The sequence below is a fragment of the Theropithecus gelada genome, chromosome 3 (assembly GCF_003255815.1).
Source record: "Theropithecus gelada isolate Dixy chromosome 3, Tgel_1.0, whole genome shotgun sequence".
NCBI classification, from domain to species: domain Eukaryota; kingdom Metazoa; phylum Chordata; class Mammalia; order Primates; family Cercopithecidae; genus Theropithecus; species Theropithecus gelada.
Window position 1 is genome coordinate 165,355,462 of NC_037670.1, and position 27,838 is coordinate 165,383,299.

The window sequence follows — 27,838 nt, forward strand, 5'->3', positions numbered from 1 at the left end:
GCCATAAAAATGAATGAAATCATGTCCTTTGCAGCAACCTGGATGCAGCTGGAAGCCATTATCCTAAGCAAATTAACACAGGAAGAGAAAACCAAATACCAAATGTTCTCATTTCTAAGTAGGAGCTAAAGTTTGGGTACTCATGGACATAAAGACGGCAATAACAAAAACTGGAGGCTACTAGAGGGGGGAGGGTAAAGGTTGAAAAACTACTGGGTACTATGCTCAGTACTTGGATGACGGGATCAAACCTCAGCATCTTGCAATATACCCAGATAACAAAGCTGCGCATGTACCTCCTGAATCTAAAATAAAAGTTGAAAAAAAAATTTAATAATTATTTCTCCCAACGTCTATTTCATATAATATTTCCACAGTACTATCAGTTTTCTTAAAGGCTATTAAAAAAAAACAAACAGATTTATCGAGGTACAACCGACATATAATAAACTGCAATGATTTAGAGTACACAATTTGATATATTTTGAGATTATATATATGCCCATGCAACCATCATCACATTCAAGATAATGAACATACCCATCACTTTCTGAAAGGTTCCTTGTGCTCCTATGTAAACCTTCCATCCTGCCGTAACACTGTGCCCAGGCAAATAAGAATCTGTTGTCACTATAGAAGAGTTTGCATTTTCTAGAATTTTATGTAAATTGAATTTTTAAACATGTAATCAATTTTTGTCTGACTTCTTTCACTCAGCATAATTATTTTGAGATTCATCTATGTTGTGTGCATTAGCAGTTCATTCCTTTCTACTGAGTAGTATTCCCTTTTATAGACATACCACAATTTAACCATTCACCTGTTTATGGACATTTGGGATATTTCCAGTTTGGGGCTATGACAAAGCAACTAAGAACATTTGTATGCAAATCTTTGAATGAACATATGCTCACTTTTCTCTTGGGTAAATACAGAGGAGTAGAAGGGCTGGGTGATATACTAAGTGTACGTTTGACTTTTTGTGGGGGTGGACAGGATCTTGCTCTTTCACCCAGGCTGAGTGCAATGGTGCACATAGCACAATGTAGCTTTTAACTCCTGGGCACAAGTGATCCTCCTGTCTCAGCCTCCCAGGTAGCTAGGACTACAGATGTACACCACCACACCTGGCTAATTTTTGTAGACATGGGGTCTCACTATGTTGCCCTGGCTGGTATGGAACTCCTGGTCTCACGTGCTTCTCTCGCCTTGACCTCCCAAAGCACTGGGATTACAGGTGTCAGCCACCATGTCCAGCCTAATGTTTTATATAACTACCATATTATTATTTCGCAAAACTATGGTAAAATATACCTAACATAAAGTTTAACATTTCAACCATTTTTAAGTGTACAATTTAGTAGTGTTAAGCACATTCACAATGTTGTGCAACCAATCTCCCGAACTCTTTTCATCCTGCAAAACTAAAACTCTATAACCATTAAACAACTCTCCAGCACCCCTTCCCCCAGCTCCTGGCAAGCACCACTCTACTGTGTCTCTATGAGTCTGAACACTCTAGGTACTTCAGTAAGTGGAATCATACAGTATTTGTCATTTTATGACTGGCTCATTTCACTTAACATAATGTCCTTGAGATTTACTCATGTTGCAGTATGTGTTAGAATGTCCTGTTTTAAGGCTGAACATTCCAATGTATATACATACCATATTTTGTTCATCCATTCCTCCATCAATAGAAATCTGGGTTGCTTCTGCCTTTGGCTACTATAGTGAATAATGCTGCTATGAACATGAGTGTACGAATATCTCTTTGAGATCCTGCTTTCAATTATTTTGGGTATATACACAGAAGAATTGCTGGATTATATGGTAATTCTATTTTCAGTTTTTTGAGGAACCTCTGTATGTTTTCCATAGCAGTTCCTCCATTTTACATTTCCACCAACAGTGCATCAGGGGTCCAATTTCTCCACACCCTTGCCAACTCTTGCTATCTTCTCTTTTGTCTGATAGCCGACATCCTAATGGATGTCAGGTGGTATCTCATTGTGGTTTTGATTTGCGTGTTCCTAATAATTAGCAATGTTGGGCATCTTTTCATATGCTGGTGGCCATCCAGATATCTTCATTAAAGAAATGTCTGTTCAAGTCTTCTGCCCATTTTTAAACAGGGTTGTATGCTACTATAGGAGTTCTTTATATTTTGGATATTAACTCCTTATCAGATATACGATTTGCAAATATTTCTCCCATTCCAGGTTGGCTTTTCACTGTGTTGATTATATCATTTGATGATCATAAGTTTTAAATTATGATAATAGTACAATTTTTCCATTTTTTCTTATGTTCCCTGGGCTTTTGGCATTGCGGCCAATAATCATGGACAAATCCAAAGCTATGATGCTTTTCTCCTATGTTTTCTTGTAAAAGTTTTATGACTTTAACTGTTATGTTCGAGTCTTTGATTCATTTTGGGTTATTCTTTTTGTACATGGTATAAGGGAAGGGTCCCACTTCCTTCTTTTGCATGTGGATATTCAGTTTCCAACACCATTTGCTGAAGAGATTCTCCTTACTTCATGAAGTGGTCTTGGGAACCTTGTCAAAGATCATTTGACCATAAATGTGAAGATTTAGCTCAGGACTCTCATCTGTCTGTATGCCAGTACCACTTAGTTTTGATTACTGTAACTTTGTAGTAAGTTTTGAGATCAGGAAGCGTGATGCCCCCAACTTTGTACTTTCATTTGGAGACTGTTTTGGCTACATGGGATTCCTTGAGATACTGTATGAATTTTAGGAAGGATTTTCTATTTCTGGAAAACAAACAAACAAACAAACAAAAAACACTGTTCGGATTTTGAAAAAGTTTCATTAAATAAAACTGCCAAATTTTATTCCAAAGTGGTTGTACCAATTAAACATTCCTATCAGCAGTGCGTGGAAATTCTAGTTCTTTAACATCCCCACTAACACTTGGTGTGGCCACTCTAATTTCAGCCATTCTAGGAGGCATGTAAGGGTATTACGCGCCTATTTAATTTGCATTTTCCTAATGACTAATGTTGATCATCTTCTCATGTGTTTATTACCATCCATATATCTCTTTGATGAAATTGTTCAAATCCTTTGTCCAGTTTTAATTGGGTTGTTTTTTCTTTTCTTTTCTTTTCTTTTTTGAGACGGAGTCTCGCTCTGTTGCCCAGGCGGGAGTGCAGTGGCACAATCTCGGCTCACTGCAACCTCTGCCTCCCGAGTTCAAGCAATTTTCTGCCTCAGCCTCCCGAGCAGCTGGGGTTACAGGCACCTGCCACCATGCCCAGCTAATTTTTGTATTTTTAGTAGAGACGGGGATTCACCATCTTGGCCAGGCTGGTCTTGAACTCCTGACCTCGTGATCCACCTGCCTCAGCCTCCCAAAGTGCTGGTATTACAGAAGTGAGTCTCCACACCTGGCCATTTGTTTTCTTGTTATTGAGTTTTCAGAGTTCTTTATATATTTTACATGTCCTTGATCAGATATATGGCTTGCAAAGATAATCTATGGTTTTTCTTTTTATTCTCTTAACACTGTCTTTTGAAGAGCAGAAGTTTTACATTTTGATTAATCCAATAAATATGTTCATTATAGATTGTGCTTCTGGTGTCATATTTAAGAAATCTTTGCCAAACCCCAGGTCACAAAAGTTTTCTGTCGTGTTTTCTTCTGCAAATTTTAGGTTTAATTTTTACTTTTCATTCCTTCTGAGTTCAATTTCCTTTATACAGTAAACCTTCTTGGACAATTCCTTCAAGCAGAGCCTATGAAAAGTAAACTCTTTCTCTGGAAAGGACTTTATGATTTATAGCTTAGCTTAGCTGAGAGATTTACAGGTACCTCTCAGTACTTTGAGTATATTATTCTAGTGTCTTCTAATTTCTACAGCTGCCATAAAAAAATTTCCCAGACTAATTATAATTATTTTCCACATAATTTTTTCCCTGAGTGCTTTTAAAAAAATATTCTTTGGATTTATTATGGCTACATCAGATTCAAATTGTTTGTCCAACTCAGAGAGTGTGCTTCCTAAATCATTAGATTTATGTCACTTGTAAATGTTAGCCCTAATTTATTTGAATTTTTCTCTACTCATTTATTTCTATTCTTACCTTTTGGAACTCCTTTGAGACATATAATGCTCATTCCATTTTTCATATCGCTTAACCTCTCTTTTATATTTTCTATACTTCTCTTTGCTTTCCAGAGTTCATTAACTCATTCTTTGGTTGGGTTTAATCTAGCTTTACCTTGTTCACTGAGTTTTTTAAATAAATATTTGAATTTCTATGTAACATTTAAACATTTCCTCTGTAATTTGCTGTAACGAACTTGATACACTGAAATTTAACTTAAAGTGTTATCTTGCTACATCCTCAAATGAATATCAGTATGTTCACTCTTTTTTCCTAGAGACAACTGTTTCTTTTGAACTTTCTACATTTCTTTTTTTCTATGTCATTTCAAGTTTTCCAACTCTTATTATAAAAAAATTTCAGACGAAAAATCTGAACAAATGGTACAATTAACATCCAAATTCTTTCTTAGATTCTAAGATTATCTTTTCATATTTGCTTTTTCTCTTTCTCTGCATGTTGATTTCCATCACACAATTTGAAGTTTCAAAGTAACTGACAAAGATAGAAATGAAATAGTGATTACTTTTAGTGAACTGGAAGGGGCACAGGAGAAAGTCCTAATCCAAGCAAGAATACTTCATAGATGATGAGGTTTAAATCAAGACTACCTAAAAGCTCTACTTGGTTCTTTCTTAGGAGTCTAACCCTGCTGTTTTTAAGTCTGCTAACTCACTGATGGTAGACTGTTTCCTTGCATGTCTTATAACTTGAGATCTTGAGATCATCAGTAAAGCATTATCTCTGTGAATTCTACGAGACCTAGATGGGCCAGGGGAGGGTTTGCATTGCTTCTGTGCAGTGCCTGAGTGCTATTACCACTCAAGACCAGTTGTTATGCCCACTTCATGGCTTGAGGGTTCCTAGACAATGTAGGTAGTATAAATTTGAATCCCACACAATGATTAGAATAGGTCCATAGTTAAGAAGTCACAGGAGAACCTTTAGAGTACTGTCAAAGACAGTCAAGTTTATTGTTACCTTTATGTATTCTGGTGAATAGATTTCATCCTTTCACTGAAGGTAATGTCCTTCAAAGGGTCAGTTTTATGTGAGAATCTGGGTTCCAATTACCTTTGTGACACAGGCTGAAGGCCCAGTGTTGTATCCCCACACACTGATATTCACGTCCTTTATTACAGAGTGACAAACTGGCCTTGAGGTCACTATAGCAGAGGTCAGCAAACTTCTTCCATAAAGAACCAGAGGTTTTGTAGATTACAGCGTGATGTACAACTGCTCAACACCGCTGCTAAAGCATGAAACCAGCCACAGACAACATGTAAACAGATTAGCATTGTTGTGTTCCAATAACATTTTACCTATGGACACTGAAATTTTAATTTTAATTTTTTTTTTTTGAGACGGAGTTTCGCTTTTGTTGCCCAGGCTGGAGTGCAATGGCGCAATCTCGGCCCACTGCAACCTCCACCTCCCAGGTTCAAGCAATTCACCTGCCTCAGCCTCCCAAGTAGCTGGGTTACAGGCATGAGGTACCATACCCGGCTAATTTTGTATTTTTAGTAGAGACGGGGGTTTCGCCATATTGGCTAGGCTGATCTAGAACTCCTGAGCTCAGGTGATCCACTCCCCTCAGCCTCCCGTGCTGGGATTACAGGCATGAGCCACTGTACCTGGCCAAAATTTGAATTTCATGTAATTTTCATAGATTATGAAATACTATTATTCCTTTAATTTTTTTCAAGCATTTAAAACTATAAAATCCATTCTTAGTTTGCAGGCTATATAAAAATAGACTGTGGGTTACATTTGTTGAAGGCTACAGTTCAGCAATACCTTAACAGATCAGCCCCCATGCTTCTTTGGTTTTTTCAACTCCCTTTTGTTTTCACCCTCTAAAGGTTTTTCTTTCTATTAAGCTCAGCTATACACTTAAATAAACATATTTTATTCAGCATTTCTAGTTGAGAGAGATATTTCTAGACCTACTAGAATACTGCAATGTGGTACACATAAAGAATAAGTAAGTTTCCTACATCTTTCCTTTTCTCAATTATAATACCTCTCAGAAAAACCTTCAAGTACAAGTCTTTACAGGCTGCTTTGTACTACATGGTGTGTCTATACCATGATTTATACAATCATTTCTCTACTGATGACATTCTATATTTTTTTCTCATTACAATGATTTAACAAATATCCTTGTATAAACGTCCCTATATATTGGTGCTTTTATGTGCTAAATTCCCAATAGTTGGAGTACTGGCTTGGAAGATACAGCTCTTGTAAATTTTGACAGATACTATCAAAGTGCCTTCCAATAAACTGTGATACTTCACATTTCTATCCTTAACTAAGGGAGTTTTCTCACTAAATCCCTGCCAATAATAATTTCTATTTTGCCAGACAGATTAAATGATCTCATAGTTTTAATTTGCACACTCACAACTGACTGCATCTGAACAGTGCTCATGTGCTTTACTGTTCATTTGGATTTAATCTTATATGAACTGCCTATTTATATCTTTTCCCTATTTTTCTACCGGGTTTTGTCTTTTTCTTGTCAATTTTGAAGTGTTCTTTGAATATACAAAAGACTATTTACTTGTTGTTATCTGGGCACCAATGCTGTTTCCAAATTTATACAGACTATTGACTTTGTCAAGGAATTTTTTTTTTTTTTGTGGGGGAGCATACATAATTTCGAAATTGTATTTAATCAATCTGTCTCTTACAGCTTTTGAGTTAATTAAGTTTTGATTAAGATAGTGATCTCAACTCCTAGATTTTACATGCAGCCTACTCAGCCTACTAGATTTTTCTTGAAAGATTTTCCTTTTTTTTTTTTTTTGGTATTTAATCTCTTGATTCTGACAGAATTTACTTTTGTAAGCAGTCTAAGATGTGGGCCCAATTTTGTTTTCTTCTAGATATGCCAGCACCAAAAATTAAATAATGTACCGTCTTCTTACTGATTGAACCATTTTTTCATATAACATTTTCTGAAAATCTGGGATCTATTTCTAGATACCTATTATATTCTACTGAAATAACTTTCAGTCCCCAGATACCCAAAGTGTCTTACTTTTAATATTAGCTTGGCTATCAACTTTCATTAGATCTTTAATGGCCCTGATCCACTGCCTTCTACCCCTCAGTTTGCCAATGAGAAAACTATCCAATTTTCATTCTCCTGTAGATTGCCAGTTTATCTTTCTGAAAGGGCTTAAGATGTTCTCTTTCAACTTTCGAATTATACAGCAAGCATCCAGGTCAATTTCCGTTTTTGTTTTCCTGTTGACAGTCAGTTGCCCCTATCTATCTGAAGGCTGGTTTTTGTTCAACACAGGAAAATTGTCTTGTATTATATCTGTGAATACATCTTCCCTCTATTTTTGTTTGCTTCTTCGTTTATTAAACAGAAGTTGGAACGTTTGCTCTCTTCATGTCTCTTATCTTTTCTCTCATATTTGCCCCCTTATTGCGTATCTTAAAAGGTATGTCTTTAGCTTTACTTTCCAAAATACTTATTAACTCTAGCTATCCTAATATTTGGCCTTTCTGTTTAACAAAAGTCAACAATCATACTTTCAATTTTCAAACTCTGTGGTCCTCTGACTCAATTTCTATATCAAATTGATTTGGCTTCAAGAATGAAGTACATCCTGAGCTATAATATTTTTACATCTTCTAGTTGCTTTATTTCTTGAGTTTTCTCTGTTGCTGTTGGTGTTCTAGTCATATTCATAAAATAAAAAGTAGATTGATTTGGTGGGGACTTTCTCCTGCACAGTTGTAGAGGTCCAACAAATGGCAAGTGGTTTGTTACGTTGACAAACTCTGATATTGTGGTTTATAATAATATATATTTTGGTCTTCAACCCTTTGGCCTTCAACCCAAGTTCCAGGCACAGAGCTCCTAAAACTTGTAATTTCCTGAGTGATCAGGGTGCCAGGTGCATCTTTTGTTCTCATATTTGGTCTTTGACCTTGGCTCCTGACACAGAGCTCTGAATCCCTTGGAATTTCCTAAGTGATAGGAGTATCTTTTGTTCTAATGAGGTAACTTTTGGTGGGTTCCTGAATGGAAGGTGGTCAAAAGAAAGGCCAAGCCATGATGTGAAGTCTGGAACTTTCAGCCCCATCCACCAACCTCTGAGAAGGTGGGAGGTCCTGGAGATTGGCCTAGTAAATATCACACCTATATGATGAAGCTTCCATAAAAATCACTGAAATGCAAGGTTCCTAGAGCTTCCAGGGTGCTGAACATTTGGAGGTAGTGGAAGGTGATGCTCCTAAAGAGAGCACAGAAGCTCTGCATCCCTTCCCACATACCTTTCCCTATGCATTTCTTCCATCTGGCTGTTTGTTTTTTTACCTCTTGTAACATCCTTTATAGCAAACCAGTAAACGTAAGTGTTTCTCGAAGTTTTTTGAGCTATTCTAGCAAATGATAAAAGATTAGAAGATGTGGGAATCCTTGATTTATAGCCAGCTGGTGAGAAGTGTAAGTCACAACCTGGAACTTGTGACTAGCATCTCAAGAGGGCACAGTCTTGTGGGACTGAGCTCTTAACCTGTGGGGTCTACGCTATCCCTGGGTAGATAGTGTCAGAACTGAGTTAAATTGAAGGCGACTTAACAACAATTGTAGACAACTGGGTAGAGACACCCAGCTGATTACCTACAGAGAACTGGAGATTGCTTGGTGGGGAAAAACACCCCCACACATCTAGTCACAAAAATGTGTTGTGTAGTAGAAGAAAGCAGTTTGTTTTCCAAACAGATTACTAATGGGTACAGAGGTGAGAAGTCTGGTATATTCCAGACGGAAGCAGAGTATTATTTTACTCCTGGGTAGATTAACCTTTACTTTTTATCCCACTGGATTTCTCTGAGGTTCAGAGACATCTGATGTTCAGTTCCACCATTTAAACACACACAGCAGTCACACAGAACTCTCCAGGCAGAAATTTTGTTTAGAAAATGACTTTTAGAGCTTTTTTCATGGAATAAATGCTATAAATTATTTGTTCCATATATACAGAAGAGGAACTAACAGGATCCCCTTGTTGTACAATTCCAGGAGGCAACATTCACATCTCTATGGACATGTGCAATGTAAGGCTATACCAGGGACTCAGGACTCAGCAACCCATTATCAGATGTCTCAAAATATCAGGCCAGGACCTTTAAAAATTTTTTTTAATTCAGAATTTCAGTGTTTTTAGTTGAATCTGGTTTGTTTTGGTTCTCCACAGGACTCACAACTAATACACACCTTCAAAATATTCGTATTTACATCACCTGCTCGATTTATGAAGACACATGACTTTGTCTTCCTGCCAGAGCAAGACCTTCGACTAATTAGTCTGATGACTACCCAACAGGCAAATCCACTTCTTTGTAATCTGCTGACTATGCTATCTGCGTCATCAGGATTTTGCTAAGAATGGCTCCCTTCATGTAAGACTCTAGCTCCTAGTATTTTGTTTGGTTTTCTATTTTGGCTTATTTATGTAACCACTCATATAGTTTCCATCGTCCAGGAATTCTTAAACATTTCTAGTTCTCTGACAAAATCCTATCCTGTTTTATTATTCTTTTTACATATCTTTACTATCATTTCAATGAAATTTCTGGAGAGGAATAAAGATATAAAGGCAAGTGTTTAGTGTGCTATCTTGGTCTACAAATCTAAGTCCACTTTAAAAATTATAATCTCATTCTTCATACTTGATTTCATTTGCTGCTAGTAGGTTCTACTAACCTTTGTTCCTGAGTGTTCAGGACAAACAGAAGCGTATGTATTTTGATGGAGGAGTGGTCATTCACTACCACAAACAATTTTACTTAGAATGTGAATTATCCTGGCTGAAAATATATATGTAAAGTCCTTAGCACAGAACTTGGAACACAGCATGGCAAATGCTCAAACAGTAACTGTTAATCTTAATAAAAATTGAGGGGAGAAAAGGAGAGGAAAAGAGGTAGTTAAGTAAAGGGTTAACAGATTCAGATAAAAGAGAGAATGGCAAAATAATGTTCTTGAAAGAGTTTACTACCACAAACCCATTTATTGACGATTCATAAGACCTTTTAAGTTCACGATATACAGTTTTTCTGAGTATTGAATATGAATTGTTAAACTGGGAGTATGATGGACAGGAACAAGTTACTTATTTAATCTAAGCTTAGCCAGAATAATGAAGGTAAGCCTAGTCAATTGCCCAATAGTTATTCATTTATGATCATTTTACATCTTTGAAGAGTCTCAGTTGTTTTCATTTCGTTTTAAAAGGGAAATTATAAGCTTTAGGGATACTTGTAAATTTCTCTTGTCCTCTCTCATAAATACGAGGAGGCTAGTTAAACTTTTTTTTCTTTTTTTGAGACAGAGTCTCGCTCTGTCGCCCAGGAAGCAGTGCAATGGTGCAATCTCGGCTCACTGCAAGCTCCACCTCCCAGGTTCACAGCATTATCCTGCCTCAGCCTCCCAAATAGCTGGGACCACAGGAGCCCGCCACTATGTCTGGCTAATTTTTTTGTATTTTTAGTGGAGACGGGGTTTCACCATGTGTTAACCAGGATGGTCTCATCTCCTGACCTCGTGATCCGCCTGCCTCGGCCTCCCAAAATGCTGGGATTACAGGCATGAGCTACGGCGCCCGGTCGGAGGCTAGTTAAACTTAATCATTAGGCTGAGAAATTTGAAAGGGCTCCAACAACCCCAATTTTACATCTGTATATAGAAACTCACACAATTACTAAGTTTAGTGGAACCTGGAAGGAACAAGAATACCATGATGAAGAGAAGGGAAACGCCTAGGACTGAAGAACACATTTCCTACTTTCCGCTCATGAATACAGACAATAAAGAATTAATTTAAGATCTACTGGGGATGGGATATTTGCCACAGTTTTGTTAGGCTACTTCAAAGATAGACTATCTATTCACAGATAATTCATATGTTGACATTCCCCTTTAAATGGGGCATCCCTGGAAAGATACGCTTAGTAATTCCCCATCTTAATGTGGGAAAAATAATTTTAATTTCATTCTACCCAACAGAAGAGAAAGGGTAGGAGAACTGGATTTGTTTTATAAATTGATTTGTAATTCTGTACAATGAAAAATTAGAGTTCATTTTTTACAACCAAGTTTTGTCTGTACATGGAAAAAAGGCATGTTATTCCCTGACAATAAACGATGCCTTTAGAAAGCCATATTTCCTAAGATAAAAATTTACAGGCTGATAACTTATAACTCCATTAGTTTTCTAAACTCATATGCAGGAATTCTTAACTTCTGAGAGTAAAATGCCTTTATAATAACATTTTTTTCTTAAGTCAGAAAGGAATTTTTGGAACATTAAACAATGACCAATTGCACTTTTAATTTCTGATGTCAGAGAAAAAAATGAAAAATTTTGACTTCAGTTGTATTTGGAAATGAAATTTTTTTTATTGTCAAAAGTAACCATAGACATTTAAAAAGTAGTGATGTATACAGATGGGTTACTTATTAAGTCTACTGACAATATTTGTTGCACTTAAGGATTATAGACCATCCACAATAATTCCACAGATTCTCTTTAAATGCTTTAAATGTTACTTACAGGGTACACTGTTCCAATGGTAATACTAATTTTCAACAACCAAAAGTTAAGTAGATGAGGGGAAACATATCAATCACACTGAGAGTTCAACATCCGATAATATAACTCAGAAAGGAGATTTCTCAAGGGTGAAGAATGAATCTTACCTGACACAAATTAGATAATGAACAAGCTCAAGTCTTAAAATTCTGATTTATTTTAAACTAGTGCTTAGACATGACTGTGATTCAAGTTTGGCAGACGGGTTTAAATGTCAAATCCAACACCAGAGACAATACAATTTATTTCAGTTAAGGAATATAGACTTTGCCACCAAATAATTATGTCTTTAAAATTCCTGCATGACATGGATGCCTCTATTTGCATGACCTCTGAGTATTAAGTAATAATATATTAATTTTCAACAACTGATCTGTCTGAAAAATACAAAGAAACAGCAAAATGGTGATATTAAAACTGACTCACCACTGTCCTCTGTTTGTTGGGTAGGAAGACTCTAACGATAGGTTTTTGTGGTGACTTGGGGTTGCTCCGTGACACATCTGTGGGATTTTGAAAAACTGAAAGAGATGAAGGTAGCACTGAAAGGCTAGAAGAGGAAGAAGATGTAACGGTGTCCATTGATGCAGAGCTAGAAACAGAAAAATCAGTTCCGTTCCCCAGAGATTCCAATAACTGTTGTTCTCTTTGTTGGAGTGCATCTAGCTTGCTGGTGTATTCTTCATAGGCCTATAAAATAAAGTAGACTTATATTCAATCTGGACTTTGCCCTGACATTAACAAAAGATAATATAAAATTTTAGCCTTTGCTTATAATCTTTTTACCAGCTGATAGGGTTTTAAGTTTCAAATTACAAAATAAGTGCCAGAAATACTATAAATGAATACTTTCATCTTTAAATGGATAAATTCTTTGTTATTAGACACTACACTATATTACACCTGATAAATGTGACCTATGCATATGGGATATCTAGATGGTCCATGAACAATAAAAAAGCACAGTATTTCCAATTTTCTGGTCCACTTATATTTACCTTCCAAACCACGTCTAACATAAAACACTGTATCAAGGATAAGTGTTCCTCCCATTAAAAAAATTATTTTGTCCCAGAAAAGTTGTAGGCATATAAATTCCATTTGTTCTCTCTCTCAACAGAAAAAGAAGTTGAAAAGTATATATAATATAATACCTCAGTATTAAAGAAGATCTGTCCAAAAAACCCCCAAAATTTAAGACATAGTACCAGCCAGATCTCACTGTTAGCACCAAAACCTCCTCAATACGGTTTAGAAAATGTGTAACTGCCACATTCTTTCTGAAATAGCTATCAGTTAAAATAGTTTATTCTTCTCAGTATGGCTCTTTGATGACTTCTTTCCCCAACAAATGCTGTTTAGAGATTGGAACTTGTATGCAAAGCCGTAAGCCTTGTGAAAAAACAAAAACAGAATTGTATTTGAAAATGTGGATTATACCCTATAGCCAAGAAATTCTGGGGCTACTATCCATCAGGGTATCTTCCTAGAAGTTTCATTTGACAAAGGCTACAAAGTCAAGCAACCATACAAGATATCAAATTTTAAAAGGACAGAATGACATTGAACGAATTGGAATATACAAGTCCATAGTTCTTTTAGGCATTGGTAATCCCCTCACTCACACCATGCTCTACTATTTCTACCTATCATCTCAAATAGATGCAATACTATAAACATTTATGAAAGGGAGAAGCAAAGATTTTAAAATGGCCTTCCCGCCTCTTAAGGAGTTTACCGTTGGGCAGTGGAGTAGGAGATAGTTGTATTTTTATTTGTGTAACTGCTGTACATGAGAAATAAACAATATTCTTGACACAAGGTAATAATGAGGAAGGAGGACGGCCTTGAAAGGTTGGCATTTAGATGGACGAAGAAAGTACGGAGGAGGGAGTCCTATATATAGGAAAAATTCTGTAACAAAGAGTTTGTTTTTTCTGAAACACAGGCGAGAAAGTTTAAGACATAGGAAAAACTAGATTGGTATAGCTCAATGTCATACAATACCTGGGACATAGCAAAGGATCGATATATGTTTGTGAAATTTAAATGAAGCTTTAGCAGCATCCCTGTTTTCTTAAAAAAAGAAAGAGAAATTTAAATGAAAAACAGGTAGAGAAACAATAAGGCTGAAAAGGTGAAAGGGGTTAGACTGTAGAGAGTATATACGCCATGCTATGAAGTCTGAACATAAGGGAGCAAGAGAGAATTATAAAATGTAGAGGAGAATGAAAGAGAAATTTCATTTCAATAAAGGACACAGGACCCTGCTATGCTGCATCTTACCACATAATTTCAAAGAAAATAAGGGGGGCGGGGAATAGTAACAAGAGCTGTTGAGGTAAGAGATTTAAACTTCATCAAAAGGTCTTCTTTGTTTACAGCCTGCTAGTTGCCCTACCTAGACTGTTTCATAGCAGATCAGGGCATTATAAACAAATAGATTCCAAATTTTCTGAGCTGCAATTTGGTTTAGCTTTCAGTACCAAGGCCTAATTACTTAAGCATACTTCTCTCAATACAATCTATTTATTGAGCCTTCAATCATTAAGTAAATATATACTAATACATGTGCTTGGCGCTGTTAGGGCTCAGACTACAACCACAAATAAGACAAACACAGTTCTTACTCTTTGAAGATCACATAAATGCAGTCTGGAACACAAAGGTTCCTCCTGCATGGATAAAATATTCTTATTTACTGTCACCTGAGCAAGTACAGTTACTATATAAAATAAACCTTAGGAAAAGTAATGAATAGAACAATTTTCCAAACATATTTCCTTACCAAAATGTTAGCCTTAATTTTTGAAAGTATACTGATCCCTCCATGACAGATTATAAACTATCACTTCACCACATTTATCAATAGCTTTTCCTTTAGTTAAATACAAGACATCTACTTATTCCATCTCTCCCCATCCTCAAAGCTGCAATCTACCAAGGCCTCTGGCTCATTTTACCTACTACCCTTGCTGCATTCAGTATGAACTTCAATTACTCTTTTAAACACTCTGCCATAGATTTCTCTTAACCTCTCACCTCTAAAAGCATTTATTTCCATTCTATCTTCAAGACCCAAAGAAGCATCACAGTCTTTACAAAAGAAATAAAAATGATGAAAAGATCTCAATTTAGAACCTCACACACCCCAGAGGCACACATACTTATCCCAGCTTCTTAAATGTCTATCTCACTATATTAATCTGCTCAAGGTCAACATTAATCTCTCAAACAGTTGCTAAGATTTGGCCACTGTTGTCTTCCTTCACATACTTTGTGGCTCACAATTGCAACAATGCCATTGGTGATGTCTTAGATTTTCTGGCTAATTCTTGCTATTTTATCAACTAGTTTCCCAGATACAAATTTTGGGTAAATCTGATCATTCAATTATTCCATTTTTCCTGTCAGGTTACCACACACTGGTGGAGAAAATAATAAAACTAGTGTAATTGATTCCATGACCAATTCATGGAACTTAGATTTGCCTGGTCCTTCACACTACTGCCTGAAAATCATGCTTGTTTTTAACATCATATTATAGTCACAACAGTTATTCTAACCTTCCGAATTCTTCTCTGGATCTTAACTTCATCCCTCAACTTTTAATTCACTCTGAAAATCACATTACCTTCAAATCCACTCTGAAGATCAACATAATCAAATGAAAAGTTTACTCTACTTCTTTATCTACATAATTCTCCACATCTTTCCCCATTCTTCTTCTACTCTCACTTCAGGCTAACATTGGGTGTTTAGGGCCTTAGTCTACCATTCCCCCTCAGTTTTCTCTCATATCATCTACTTTTCCCTTTCCCTCTGTTTTCTCACTCTATTAATATGAGCAAGCCACTCCAACATATGTGCAAACCTCAACCACAACCACCACCACCAAAATTCTTTTGGTTATTCAAGACGCTGCAGATACCAGATACCACTTCTTCAGGAGACAATTTTCCAAAAACCCTACTCCTTCTCATCAAAACTCTACTTATTTTTCAAAAAGTCTAATTCTAAGCTCTCTTTGCTAAAATCCAGAAGAGGTATCCTTTCTCTTTATTTCCTTTAGAATATGTTATCATACTCTTCTTTATACGGCAAATTTTTCTCAACTTCAAAATAATTTTGTGAGGATTAAATGAGATAATACAAGTAAAACAAATTATTGTAGAGACTACCACATAGCAAAAAATCCAACAAATATTTGTATTAGTAATAACTGATAACCTGGGAGGCAGAGGTTGCAGTGAGTCAAGATCACGCCACTGCACTCCAGCCTGGCAATAAGAGCAAGACTCCATCTCAAAAAAAAAAAAAAAAAAAAAGAATCTAAGAAGACTTAATATCGTAAAATGACAACACTTCCCAAGTTGATCTACAGATTCAATGTAATCCTTATTAAAATTTCAATTTTTTTTTTTGTAGAAACTGACAAGCTGATCTTAAAATTCATATGGAAATACAACGGACTTGAAATTATCAAAATAATCTTATAAAAGAAGAAAGAAGTTGGAGGACTTATACTTCCTGATTCCAAAACTTACTATAAAACTGTAGTAATCAAGACAGTGTAATAATATTGGAATAAGGACACACATATAGAACAGGATAGAACAAGGTGCAACTAGTAAATCCATAAAGGCAAAAAGTAGATCAGTGGTTGTCAGGGGCTGGAGGGAATGACTTCCAATGCGTAAACGGTTTCTTTTTGGGAGTGATAAAAATATTTTAGAATCAGATAGTGGTGACAGTTGCCCATTGTGTAAATACACTAAGAATCACTGAATTACACACTTTTAAAAAGTGAATCATACAATATGTGAATTATTTCTCAGTAGAACAAGAAATAAAATCTTACATTTACAGTCAATTGATTTTTTTTTTTACAATGTCGGCAAGACAATTCAATGAAGAAAGAATGGTCTTTTCAACAACTGGCGCTGATACAACTGAATATCCACACGCAGAAGAATGAAGTTGGGCTACTACCTCACAACATACACAAAAACGAACTCGAAATAGGCCAGGCATGTTGGCTCATGCCTGTAATCCCAGCACTTTGGGAATCCAAGGCAGGAGGATCACTTTTCGAGGCCAGGAGTTCAAGACCTGACTGGGCAACATAGACTCCATCTTCACAAAAATTAAAAATAAAACAAAATGGGTCATATACCTATTACATGATTGTGCACCCCATTTTTCTAAGAAATAGTTAAATTATTTTTTTCTTTCCTCCTCCCCCCCACTTCCTACTTAGCTCTTTAGAAATGCAATTATACACTAGGGGTGGTAGCTTACACCAGTAATCCCAGCACTTTGGGAAGCCAAGGCAGGCAGATCACTTGAGCCCAGGAGTTTGAGGCTAGCCTGGGCAACATGGTAAAACTCCATCACCACAAAAAATACAAAAACTTGTCTGGGCATGGTGGCATGCACATAAAGTCCCAGCCACCCAGGAGGCTGAGGTGGGAAGATCGCCTGAGCCCAGGAGGTAGAGGCTGCAATGAGCCAAGATCATGCCACTACACTCCAATCTGAGTGACAGAATGAGGCTCTGTTTCAAAAAAAAAAAAAAGAAAAAAGAAAAAAAAAAGAAAAACAAAAACATAAAGGAATAAAAGAAATGCAATTATGACCTTTTATCTCCTTTTCACCAGACACTCCCTACAGGGCAAGCTGATCTGATCTAACTATGTGCTTAGACAATCCAGAGTGGAACTCTCACTCTGTTACCTCTTGAGGCAACCTCTACCTCTTGAGGTTGCCTCAAGAGGTAACAGTTGATCTACAACCAAAAGTATGCCTGCTAGAGTTTTCAGCCACCTCTGTGAGGTATTTTTGCCCATGAAGCCACCAACGTGACTGCCTGAGAGAGAAGGCACTGAAGGGTATATGTGGATCTTCCACCTGCTCATTTCTGCTCCCGTGTAGGCACCTTCTTTAAAAGCGCTCACTTTCTGCTCCAACAGGGAAGCAGTACCCTTAAGGCAGGAAGCCTGTACTTCTTTCCTTAAGCTAACTTTGGAATAAAAAAGTCACTTTATACTAGACTTTGCTCTTATTAATTGGACTCTGCAGGCAGCAAGCAACTAAACCTGTTTTGGCTATATAACCAATACTATAAAACTCTTAAGAAAAAACACAGGAGTGAATTATCCTGACCTTTGATTAGGCAATGATCTCTCATATATGATACACCAAAAGCACAGCAACCACAGAAAATAGATAAATTGGAATTCCATCCACATTTAAACTTTTGTACTTCAAAAGACAAAAATGAAAGAGTGGGAAAAAATACCACAGAATGGGAGAAAGTATTTGCAAGTCATGGATCTACTATCTAGAATATATAAAGAACTCCTAGTCAGGTGCAGTGGCTCACACCTGTAATCCCAGCACTTTGGGAGGCTGAGGTGGGCGGATTGCTTGAGTCCAGGTGTTTGAGACCAGCCTGGGCAACATGGCAAAACCCCATCTCTACAAAACACACAAAAATTATCTGGGCACGGTGACGCATGCCTGTAGTCCAGTTGCCCGGGAGGCTGAGGTGGGAGGATGGTTTGAGCCTGGGAGGCAGAGGTTGCATTCCAGCCTGGGTGACTCTGCCATCTTGGTTCACTGTAACCTCTGCCTCCCAGGTTCAAGTGATCCTCCTACCTCAGCCTCCCGGGCAGCTGGGGCTACAGGCATCCACCACTATGCCCAGATAATTTTCGTATTTTTTGTAGAGACGGGGTTTTGCCATGTTGCCCAGGCTCGTCTCAAACTCCTGGACTCAAGCGATCCGCCCGCCTCGGCCTCCCAAAGTGCTGGGATTACAGGTGTGAGCCACCATGCCTGGCCTAAAGAACTCTTACAACTCAGTAATAAAAGGACAAACCCAGTTTTTTTAAGTGGGCAAAGGATTTGAATAGACATTTCTCCAAAGAAGATATACAAATGGCGAACAAGAACATGAAAAGATGCTCTATATTATTAGTCATTAGGAAACTGCAAATCAAAACCAAATGAAATACCAATTCACACCTACTAAGATGGCTTTAATTAAAAAACAAATGTATAATAACAAGTGTTGATGAGGATGGAGAGAAACTGTAACCCTCATACATTGCTGTTAGGAATATAAAATAGTGCAGCAACTTTGAAAAACCGTCTGGCAGTTCCTCAAAGTGTAAAACAGAGTTACCACAAGACTCAGCAATTCCACTCCTAGGCATACAGCCAGGAAAACTGAAAATGTATCTACATAAAAACTTGCACTTGAAAGTTCATGGTGGCATTATTCATAATAGCCAAAACATATAAGTAGTCCAAATGTTCATCAGTTGACGAATGGATAAACAAAATGTGGTATATGTGTATGAAATATTCCGCCATAACAAGAAATGAAGTACTGAGACATAATACTACACAAATAAACTTTGGAAACATTACATTAAGTAAAAGCAGCCAGTCACAAAAGGCCACATAATGTAATTCTATTTATATGAAATATTTCAACCAGCAAATCCATAAAGGCAAAAAGTAGATCACTGGTTCTCAGGGTCTGCAGGGAATGACTACTAATGCATAAAGGGTTTCTTCTGGGGAGTGATAAAAATGTTTTGGAATAAGATATGGTGAATATAGTAAAAATCACTGAATCACACAGTTTTAAAAAGTTAATCATATAGTATGTGAATTATTCTCAATTAAAATAGAAGGGAAAAATCTAAGGATCTATTTAATTTCAATGTAACGAGAAAAAGCAGTGAAATAAAAATTTTATTTTTTATCATTTAGTTAATTAAATTTAGTCTAATTATTCTTACTCACAAGATACAATGAAATCTTACAAACTGCCCATAAATGGACTGTTCTGCATTCCACAGGAAGCATCCAGCTTCCAGTATTCATTTCACTGCAGGGTTTGATAAAATGCCTCTGTATTATTCTAGGTTCTATATAGACTAAAAATCAGAAAGGCTGTCAGAATGATACAGTGATTAAACGCATGGGCTGTAAATTCAGAATGTCTGGGATTCAAACCTTGGCTACCATTTACAAGTTGTGTAACCTTGGCCACATTATTAAACCCCTCTGTGCCTGAATTGTTTCATTTATAAAATGAAAATGACAATACCTAAGTGTAACTCAAAGGGTAGGTTGAAGATTAAATGAACTAATATATGATTAGTACCTGATATATAGTAAGTACTCAGTAAATGTCAGGAGCTGTTACTGTCTTCATCAGTCTACAGGGGACTCTAGGATTCAACCATAAATTCTGAAGTAGTTAGGACTCAGCTGTAGGGCGATTACAGAGACAATATCCCTTCACCTCTGGGCTCCAATAAATCAAGTAGAGAAAAAAGAATCTACTACTAGAGAAGCATCTAGCATTACATCTTACACAGAGAAGGCATTCCAATAATTTGTTGGATAAATGAATACAGAAACAGAGAGCAAATGAAGAAACTCTGGGGAACAACTTTTCAGGGTAAACTTATTTTTCTTCCTTTGGATGATGGTAGAAAAAAGGGAACCAAATCGACTGAGAAGACAAATTTGAAATTCTTTATAGAGTACTGTATCTCATATTTCACTGTAGTTATCATAAAGGGAATCAATAGAATGTTGACTGTTATCTGCCAGCAGAACATCTAGAACTGAAAAGATGGCTTTTAAATAAATTAGTGAGTGGGAAAAAGAAAATCAAGAGGATTTCTGATGGTGGTGTAACCAATGTCTCTGTTTTGCTACAATGAAGAGAAGCAGCAAGAATAAGTAGTTGAAGATTTATCTTCCTATAGAAACATAAAAGGGGATTCTGTTGAAACATTATAGAATAAAATAATCATAGTACAACTTCTACTTGACAGCATACAAACTAATCTGAGGAAAAATTGTGAACACTGGAAATTTTTGACTTAGTAGACTCTTATTTCAGGAAGTGTAAGCATAGTCACTGGTCTAGGGGTGATAAGTGACCTCATTCTAGTCAATGAGATAAAAGGAGAAGCTATAGAGGATTTTTGAGAAAGATTTTCCTCCTAGCAAGAGCTTAGTATATAAGAGAAGTTCTCTGTTTTCTGCTTTGAGGAGTTGTATAAGGGAAATATCTTAAAACTCTGCTGTGGTCTTGACAGAAAAGCCAAAGGGACTATACAGATTCCACCAAGTACCTGACAACTGAGCTGTAGAACTAGTCTTACAATAACTTACCTCTATGCTTCCTATGTGAAAGGAAATGAAAATCCCTATTTGTTCCAGAAACTTATTCTTGAAGGGTTCTGTTTCTTGCAGTTAAAAGCATTTATAATTTTTATGGAACCGGATTTATTCCTTCATTTTTCTTGTGTTTCCTCTAAAATTTCCCATCTCTCTGCTTTTACTCTGCTTTCTAGAACATTTATCTTCCAATACTTATTTTTCAACATTCATTTATATACACAAAACACATACATATATACACATATACATACCTATATGTCTGTATATACATATATTTTTAAAAATTTCTGGGCCGGGCACCACCGTGCTCACACCTGTAATCCCAGCACTGTGGGAGGCCAAGGCGGGCGGATCATGAGGTCAGGGGATCGAGACCATCCTGGCTAACATGGTGAAACCCCATCTCTACTAAAAATACAAAAACAAAATTAGCCGGGTGTGGTGGTGGGCGCCTGTAGTCCCAGCTACTAGGGAGGCTGAGGCAGGAGAATAGCGTGAACCCGGGAGGCTGAGCTTGAGTGAGCTGAGATCATGTCACTGCACTCCAGCCTGGGCGACAGAGCTAGACTCTGTCAAAAAAAAAAAAAAATTCTGGCTATTAATCGGAATTAGTTTAGCCTGTGTGCTCTAACACTAGCCAACAGGGGAACGACACAGCAACAGGGGCCATATGCGTCAGGGATAAGAACCCCTTCCCTTCCTTTGTCCAAGTGTGCACTCACCATTGCTCCATCTGTAAGGGCGCACCCTTCTACAGAAGTAACTTGCCTGGCTGAGAATTAAAAATTTAAAAAATAAAAATAAAATAAATTTCTGGTTATTGTATTTTTAATTTCTAAGAGGTCTTTCTTGTTCTCTGTTACTTTTGCTTCTTTAGTACTGCTATGAAGCAAGACTGGACTAATGGATCTTATCTCTGATGTTATAGTTATTTTTAAGTTTTCTTCTGTTTTCTGCACTATTTCTGAGTTTCTGTTGACCATTTCTGCTGTTGTCTTTCCTGTTGAAAGCTTTCTTTAAATATCTGGTTATTATTAACTGTCCATTCATATTTCAGAGTTAAGAAGTCTTAAGATGGGCCAGGCACAGTGGCTCAAGCTTGTAATCCCAGCACTTTGGGAGGCCGAGACGGGCGGATCACCAGGTCAGGAGATCGAGATCATCCTGGCTAACACCGTGAAACCCCGTCTCTACTAAAAAATACAAAAAACTAGCCAGGCGAGGTGGTGGGTGCCTGTAGTTCCAGCTACTCGGGAGGCTGAGGCAGGAGAATGGCGTAAACCCGGGAGGCGGAGCTTGCAGTGAGCTGAGATCCGGCCACTGCACTCCAGCCTGGGCGACAGAGCGAGATTCCGTCTCAAAAAAAAAAAAAAAAAAAAAAAGTCTTAAGATGTCAGTATCAACCAAAGCAATCTCCAGATTCAATGCAATCCCTATCAAAATCCTGATGACCTATTTGTAAAAACAGAAACATCCTTTCTAAAATTCACATGGAGGCCGAGCACAGTGGCTTGTACCTATAATCCCACCACTTTGGGAAGCCAAGGCAGATGGATCACTTGAGGTCAGGAGTTCGAGACTGGCCTGGTCAACAAGGTGAAACCCCATCTCCACTAAAAATACAAAAGCTAGGCATGGTGGCAGGTGCCTGTAATCCCAGCTACTCAGTAGGCTGAGGCAGGAGAATTGCTTGAACCTGGGAGGTGGAGGTCACAGTGAGCCAATATCATGCCACTGCACTCAGCCTAAGTGACAAAGCGAGACTCCATCTCAAAAAAACAAAACAAAACAAAACAAAAACCACACACATGGAATCTCAAGGGATTCTGAATAGCCAAAACAATTTTGAAAAAGAACAAAGTTGGAGAACTCACATTTCCTGATTTCAAAACTTACTACAAAGGTAGTATAATCAAAACAGTAAGATGACAGCATAAAGACAGACATATAGACCAATGGAACAGAGAGCACAAAAATAAACTCTTGCATATACAGTCAAATGGTTTTCGACAAGGGTGCCAAGGCCATTCAGTCTTTTCAACAAATGATGCTGAGAAAAGTGGGTATCCATATGCAAAAGAATGAAGTTGGACCCTTACCTTACATCATATATAAAAATTAACTCAAAATGGATCAAAGACCCAAATGCAAGAGTATTTGGGAGAAGAATGTCATGACACTGGATTTGGTGATGATTTCTTGGATATGATATTAAAGGCACGAGCAACAAAAAGAAAAACAGATAATTTGGACTTAAAAACTATAAGCAGAGCAAAAAGTGAACCCACAAAATGGGAAAAAGTTTGCAAATTAAATATCCAATAAGAACTGATATTTAGAATATATAAAGAACTATGCTCAATAACAACAAAACAAACAATCCAATTAAAAAATGGACAGAGAACTTAAATCAGACATTTCTCAAAAAAGATATACAAATGGCCAATAAGCACATAATAAAAGGCTCAACATTGTTAGTCATCAGGAAAATGCAAATCAGCACCATAATAAGGTATCACTTCACACACATTAGGCTATGTTTTTTTGTTTTGTTTTGTTTTGTTTGAGACGCAGTCTCATTCTGTCCCCCAGGTTGGAGTGTAGTGGCATGATCTTGGCTCACTGCAACCTCTTCTCCTGGGTTCAAGCGATCCTCCTGCCTCAGCCTCCTGAATTGCTGGGATTACAGGCATGCACCACTACGTACACCTGTAATTTTTGTATTTTTTAGTAGAGACAGGATTTCATCATGTTGGTCAGGCTGGTCTCAAACTCCTGACCTCGTGATCCACCCACCTCGGCCTCCCAAAGTGCTGGGATTACAGGTATGAGCCAACGTGCTTGGCCATAGGCTATGTTTTTTTAATCAACCGAAAACAGTAAGTGTTGGTAAGGATGTAAAAAATTAGAACCCCATGTGATGCCAGCAGGAATATAAAATAGGATAGGTGCTACAGAAAAAGGTGTGGCAACTCCAGAAAAAATAATCATAAAATCAACATGTGATCCTGCAATTCTACTCCTGGGTATATATCCCAAAGAAGTAAAAGGAACTCAAACAGATACTCGTACACCCATGTTCACAGCATTATTGATAATAGCCAAAACGTGGAAGCAACCCAAGTGTCCAATGATGGATGAATGGATAATCAAAATGTGGTAAATACATACAATGGATTATTACCCAGCCTTAAAAAGGAAAAAACATTTGCTATATGCATTATCCTTGTTGCAACATAGATAAACCTCAAAGACATTAAGCTAAATGAAATAAGCCAGTCACAAAAGGACAAATATATGATTCCATTAATATGAAGTTCCTAGAGTAGTCTAATTCATAGATCAGAGATAGAAAGTAGAATGGTAGTTGTTAGGAACTAGGGAAAGAAGGAAATAGAGATTTAGTGTTTAATGGCTAGAGAGTTTCAGTTTTGGATAAAATTTCTAGAGATGGATGGTGGTGAAGGTTACACAAAAACATGAATGGACTTAATGCCGTAGAACCATACACTTAAAAATGGTTGAAATGGTAAATTTTGTTAGGCATATTTTACCCCAATGAAAAAATAAAAAGTGTTAAGGAATCTTAAATGGCAGATTAGAAACCTGCAGAATGGTGGGTCTCAGTGAGTAATCAGTAGATCTGGCTCTTCACTGATGGGCCTTCAAATATCAGTATATACAGGTCTTTTCTCTTGGGCTGGTGAGAGTCCATTCATAGTATATGAAATAGTGATGGCCAGGCACGGTGGCTCACGCCTGTAATCCTAGCACTTAGGGAGGCTGAGGCAGGTGTATGACTTCAGTTCGGGAGTTTGAGACAAGTCTGACCAACATGCCAAAACCTGTCTCCACTAAAAATACAAAAATTAGTCAGGAGTCATGGCGCACACTTGTAATCCCAGCTACTTAGGAGGCTGAGGCAGGAGAATCGCTTGAACCCAGGACAGAAGGCTGCAGTGAGCTGAAATTGTGCTACTGCACTCCAGCCTGGGCAAAAGGATGAGACTCCATCTCAACAAAAAATAAAAAAATTAAAATGGTGATAAGTGCAATGTTCTAAAAATCATTTATATGTTCATTGTCTATATCTCCCTCCCCTCAATAAAACACAAGCTTAAAAAGGCGGAGATTGTTGGCCATTTTTTTAAAAATTGCTATTCCCGGCCAGGCGCGGTGGCTCACGCCTGTAATCCCAGCACTGTGAGAGGCCGAGGCAGGCAGATCACCTGAGGTCAGGAGTTTGAGACCAGACTGGCCAACATGATGAAATCCCATCTCTATTAAAAACACAAAAATTAGCTGGGTATGGTGGTGCATGCCTGTAATCCCAGCTATTTGGGAGGCTGACGTAGGAAAATTGCTTGAACCTGGGAGGTGGAGGTTGCAGTGAGCTGAGATCGTGCCACTGCACTCCAGCCTGGGAGACAGCGAGACTCCATCTTGGGGGGGAAAAAAAAGAAAGAAAATTGCTATTCCCCAAGGCCTAGAACGGTACAAGATGAATCAACTATTTATAGAATTCTTAATATTTGTATCAGGAATTATGTTATTTCATAATTATAAACTCAATTAATCCTTAAATTACCCCAGGTGTGATATTATTCCCACTTTACTAATGAGGTAGGATATAAGAAGGCTGGATATCTTGAGTACAGAAACTAAGCCACAGTTGGGATTCAAACATGGAGTCTGTATGACTCCATGGCTCATCGTAATCATTATATTATACTGCCGACTTCAGTGTGTGTGTATGTACATGCATATATGCATACATTTGCATACTACATACACATAATACACACACACTATATAGCACAAGTTCCCAAGAATAAAAATCTGTTTTACCACAAGCTAATAATATAACCCGTGAGTTATGGTCTGATGTATGCTGTCCTAGTCAGATTTAATTTTAATAAGTAGTTCAATTTTGTGTGTCTAATTCTAAAACAACCAACTGAAAAGACTATATCTAATAAAAGGTCCATAAATTATGTTACAAAGAATGGCTATGGCTGAAGGGAATACAAATATTTAGCCCAAATAAGAAAAGCTGTCTGGGAGGTGAGGGTGGGGGAAGACGGGACAATGTCAAGATAAAGGTAGAATAAGATAGAGATCAAGAGCACAGATTTCTGACTTACATCTGCCTTCTTCCCCTAACTAGCAGTGTCACCTGAATCAAGTTACTCAACCTCTCTCTGTTTTTTCACTTGTAAAATGGGAATAACAAAAATATCTAGTACCTAGTATCTTGCTCAAAGTAACTATAAAAAATGAATTAAGTAATAAAATGCATTTAACACAGTACTGGGCACAGAATAAGAAGCTCTAAGGTTTGTTGTTGTTAGTGATCAGTCTTCAAATAGTAAAAAGCCTGAAGAGATATGTGAGGAGGGGGCGGTGACTCACTGATATAGTGGGACCTAGTTATTGATGCAAATGAATTACATCTCAGCATGGGTTCAAAGTCTCCAAGACACAGAAATGGTTGGAAGAAAATTTGCTGGTTATATTGTCTAATTCTGGTTAATAAAAAATTGCCATTCTCATTAGGAGTACTTGCTTCCTTATGACACCTTTGATCAGCCTCCTAATAATATATGTATAGAAGACAGCACAGGATATTAGGAAGTACACTAACTGGTAATAAGAAATAAGAATTCTAGTCCTAGCTTTGATATTAACTAGGAGTGTGATCTGGGATAAGCCATATGAAGAGGAGGAGAAAAAAACAGCATATTATCTGTTATTTCCAAACTTTCAAGTTTACTTTAGAAATATAAACTTACTTTCTCATAAAATACTTGACTTAACTTGCCCTTCAAAAAGTAATTAAATAACTAAGTTAGAAATTTAGTTTAGAAGTCTTTCAATCTGTGCTTAAAAACCTCTGGTATTTGGAGCCAAATGGCAACCTGATCATTTCTAATTTAGAGTTCTCCATCTCCTTGCATCACTAGTGATGATAGCTGAGCCAGCTTTTATAGACAAAGGGGGTGTAGGGTAGTGGTGAGCAGTATGGGCTCTAGAGCCTTACCACCTAGATTCTGTAACACCTTGTTGGCTGTGGAGTCTGACTACATAAGAAAACTAATGCTAAGAAAGCTCATCTGTGATTACAACAGCACCTACTAACTCATAGGATTAATGAATATAAATTTACAATTATGCTCAAGGCTTGACACAAACCTCAAGGCACTATTGAACAGTAAACCTAAACAATGTTGAGCTATTTAAAAATTATAAATTTTACCTATAAGGAAGCAGAAACCAATTTTGGGGAGACTCATTCTGGAAAAAATATTTCACAAAATTGCTCCATTTTCCAATATGGTAACTGGTTTGCTGAGCTCCAAAACTGTGTGCTTTCTCTTTAAAAAAAAAAAAAAAAAAATTGGCCAGGCACAGTGGTTCACACCTGTAATCCCAGCACTTTGGGAGGCCAAGGTGGGTGGATCACAAAGTCAGGAGTTCAACAGCAGCCTGGCCAATATGTGAAACCCCGTCTCTACTAAAAATACAAAAATTAGGCGGGCCTGGTAGTGGGCACCTGTAGTCCCAGCTGCTCAGGAAGCTGAGGCAGGACAATCGCCTGAAGCTGGGAGGTGGAGGTTGCAGTGAGCCGACACTGTGCCACTACACTCCAGCCTGGGCGACAGAGCGAGACTCTGTCTCAAAAAAAAAAAAATTAATTCAGAGTAATACCTTGAAATTTATATGACTTCCCCCTTAGTTCTGATGTTTTCTAAATTATAAAATACATGTTTATTATAACAAGTGACACAAAACAAGATTAAGAAGTATAATACAGGCAAAGCTAATTCTCTCTTCCCAAATCTATTCCTAATCCCACCCCCTAAAAT

The 27,838-nt window shown here is 37.3% G+C and overlaps 1 protein-coding gene across 1 annotated transcript in view; it reads right to left on the reverse strand.

Moving 5' to 3' along the window:
• BRAF (B-Raf proto-oncogene, serine/threonine kinase) overlaps positions 1-27,838 on the reverse strand; it is a 201,681-nt gene that overhangs the window by 95,888 nt on the left and 77,955 nt on the right. Inside the window, exon 3 of the mRNA XM_025378794.1 lies at positions 12,183-12,446. Coding sequence (XP_025234579.1) covers positions 12,183-12,446 — 264 coding nt within the window. The remainder of the gene's footprint in view (positions 1-12,182; positions 12,447-27,838) is intronic.